Raw genomic sequence first — 2,500 nt, 5'->3', positions numbered from 1 at the left:
TTCCCCTTTCTAGCTCCTTATTTGTTTTATATCGCACAACCAAAAACAGTGTAAGAGCAAACAACTCTGAGCTTTGAAAAGCCAGCTTGTTATGAAGTTATCTTGCATGAGTCTTTCGAAGCTCTACAACAATCACTGCAAATGTCCATACAGTACGTTGAAAAATATCAGCTAAGATGTTAAAAGGGCACCGTTTCTCGCCCCTCGGAGAGCAGGTAGCGCAAAGTCATTTTCACAAATCAGCTAACCCGAGGCGCACATTTTCTCATGTGTGAGAACCAGGAAATAAGTTTAATGTTGTTTGTTCCCTGAGGCTTGTCATTCTCTCTGGCGGAGGCCAGGTTCATACAGAATCAAGCAATGACATTTCCTTTCACAGATCGATATGAAAAGTCTTATTTAACACTTACGTTAATCTTTCCCAGGATAGTGTATTCCACCAGCCCCTTATTTACGATTTCCACCTTGTTAGGTTGGTCTTCCTGTGGCAGAGACAAAAGTACTTGGTATTCAGGCATTTCTACGTCATCGAAGCCATATTCCCGCCATTTTTCTGCAATATGATCGGCCAGGACTTTCTCTCTCTCTGAACCTCCAACATGGGGCTTGGACGAAAAATACCTTTGAAAGGAAGGACAAAGGAGTCACCTAAATAGTCTTCCTTATTTTATTTTATTTTATTTTTGGTAGGTTCAGTGGAGTTTCCTCTTAGCCAGTTAACGCATACTGTCTCCGTACAGTAACCACTTACGTCCTGAAATGTACCTAATACGACAACCAACACGAAGTGTCCCTTTAAGTATAAGCATTTGTTACCTATTTCCAAAAATAAGCTAAGGGTAAAGGTTATCGTTATTTTTAGCTCAGGATAAATGCAGCTGTTTATCCTTTCTTGAGGAGTAGCATTTGGGTGGACACTTTGTGACGTTATTTCCGAGACATGAGTGATATTAGGGAGTTTAAAAAAACCACGACGGCTAAGGCGACGAAAACGTCCAAGTGTTCCACGACGTTTCCAGGGCTGCACAGTCGGTTAGTGCGTGGCCTTGGTGCAAAAGGAGGGAGGAGGGGGGGGCTTAAGGTGAGCGCACCGTCGGCTTCCTGAGAGAACACGTACTCTCTAGAGAGTAAAGGAACTTCCGACGTTAAATAAGGTGTACCTTTACCTATGTTGTACAATATGGGCGAAGTATGCTTCATCCAGATTGGTGTATACGGGTTTGAAGCAAGGAGATAGAAGGAAAGATTCACTGTTGTTTGTCCACGTTGCCGTCAAAACCTGAAAATTGGTCATTTTACGTTGCTGTTTTGAAGAGTACGGGAGAAAAATGTTCAAAAATGCGTGCCGCACGTGCAGTACGATCATTTTTTTTCCTCTTTTAACCAATAATATTATTGCTTTTTAGCGTTGTCGTTGCCGTAGCCGTCGTCGTTTCTTAAACTTCCTATTGAAGTTGGGGAGAAGAGCAACGCGACGCTTATTGAAATCCACGCGCATTTATATTAATTACTTGCATTTCTGTATATATCTAAAATAAATGAGTTTTAGAAAACCACCTCTTAAATTGAATGAGGGGGGTAGTTTCTAAAGAAACTGTGGTGCTGCGTTGGTGGGGAAGTAGTATATAAAAATTTTGGTTTTATCAAAGGAGTTGATAATGTAAATTGGTCTAAACTGGCCACTGTACAGAGATTCTAAAAGCTGACGTTTCGAGCGTTAGCCCTTCGTGGACTCGCTCTGACGAAGGGCTAAAGCTCGAAACGTCAGCTTTTAGAATCTCTGTACGGTGGCCAGTGATGAAATCCTCCCTCGAGTCAATTCTTTGTGGATTACTAAACCAAACCAAGTCTGTGTATCGAACTCCATTCTTACGCAAATTTCCAGTGCTAATATGTTGACTCTTCATATGAACATCTTCGGATGATAAAGGTAGTGTCCACCGATATATCGGTCGATATATCGGTCGATAGTCGACATTTTGTTGACAGACATGCTAGTTTTTGAACAAGGACACTTGCCCACGAAAAACTTGTCAAGTGCACTTGTCAAGGAAACCTTGCTAGTGTAAATGAGGGCCAGTTTACATGGAGGAACCGGTTCACCGAGTTACCCGGCTAGGAGGGTTAAACAGTCAGGCACAAGACCGTTGACAACCGAGGACCTGATGACCACGTACTGAATATCGCTCAATTCCCGTCGAATCTGGAAAAAACACGCAGGAAGGAAGCGACCCACAATAGCAATAAGGTCAGGCTTTTTAATTGAAAACTTTTTCGTAAAATTATCTTCTCGCGCCTGTGATATTTCTCCAGTTTCGGTCTTAAGGTATCTTCCAGGTCCGGGTTGCTCGAACCATGGTTAGCGCTAACCAGCGTTAAATACCATGGAAACCTATAGGTTTTGATACCTCTTAACCAAAGGTTAGCGCAAACCAGGCTTCCAGCAACCGGCCCCAGTTGATTAATTGACTTTCATGGCTTTGTTTGTGACTTTAACATC

The 2,500-nt window shown here is 42.4% G+C and overlaps 1 protein-coding gene across 2 annotated transcripts in view; it reads right to left on the bottom strand.

Annotated features, from left to right (window-relative positions):
* LOC138037275 (aminopeptidase NAALADL1-like) overlaps positions 1-2,500 on the bottom strand; it is a 13,139-nt gene that overhangs the window by 9,648 nt on the left and 991 nt on the right. For both annotated transcript variants that reach the window (XM_068883242.1, XM_068883248.1), the window contains exon 2: positions 411-621. In XM_068883242.1, the coding sequence (XP_068739343.1) occupies positions 411-621 (211 nt within the window). The remainder of the gene's footprint in view (positions 1-410; positions 622-2,500) is intronic.

This window comes from Montipora capricornis, chromosome 1, assembly GCF_036669925.1.
Source record: "Montipora capricornis isolate CH-2021 chromosome 1, ASM3666992v2, whole genome shotgun sequence".
Taxonomy (NCBI): domain Eukaryota; kingdom Metazoa; phylum Cnidaria; class Anthozoa; order Scleractinia; family Acroporidae; genus Montipora; species Montipora capricornis.
Note: the sequence above shows the minus strand (reverse complement) of the source record. Positions and strands in the feature narration are given on the sequence as shown.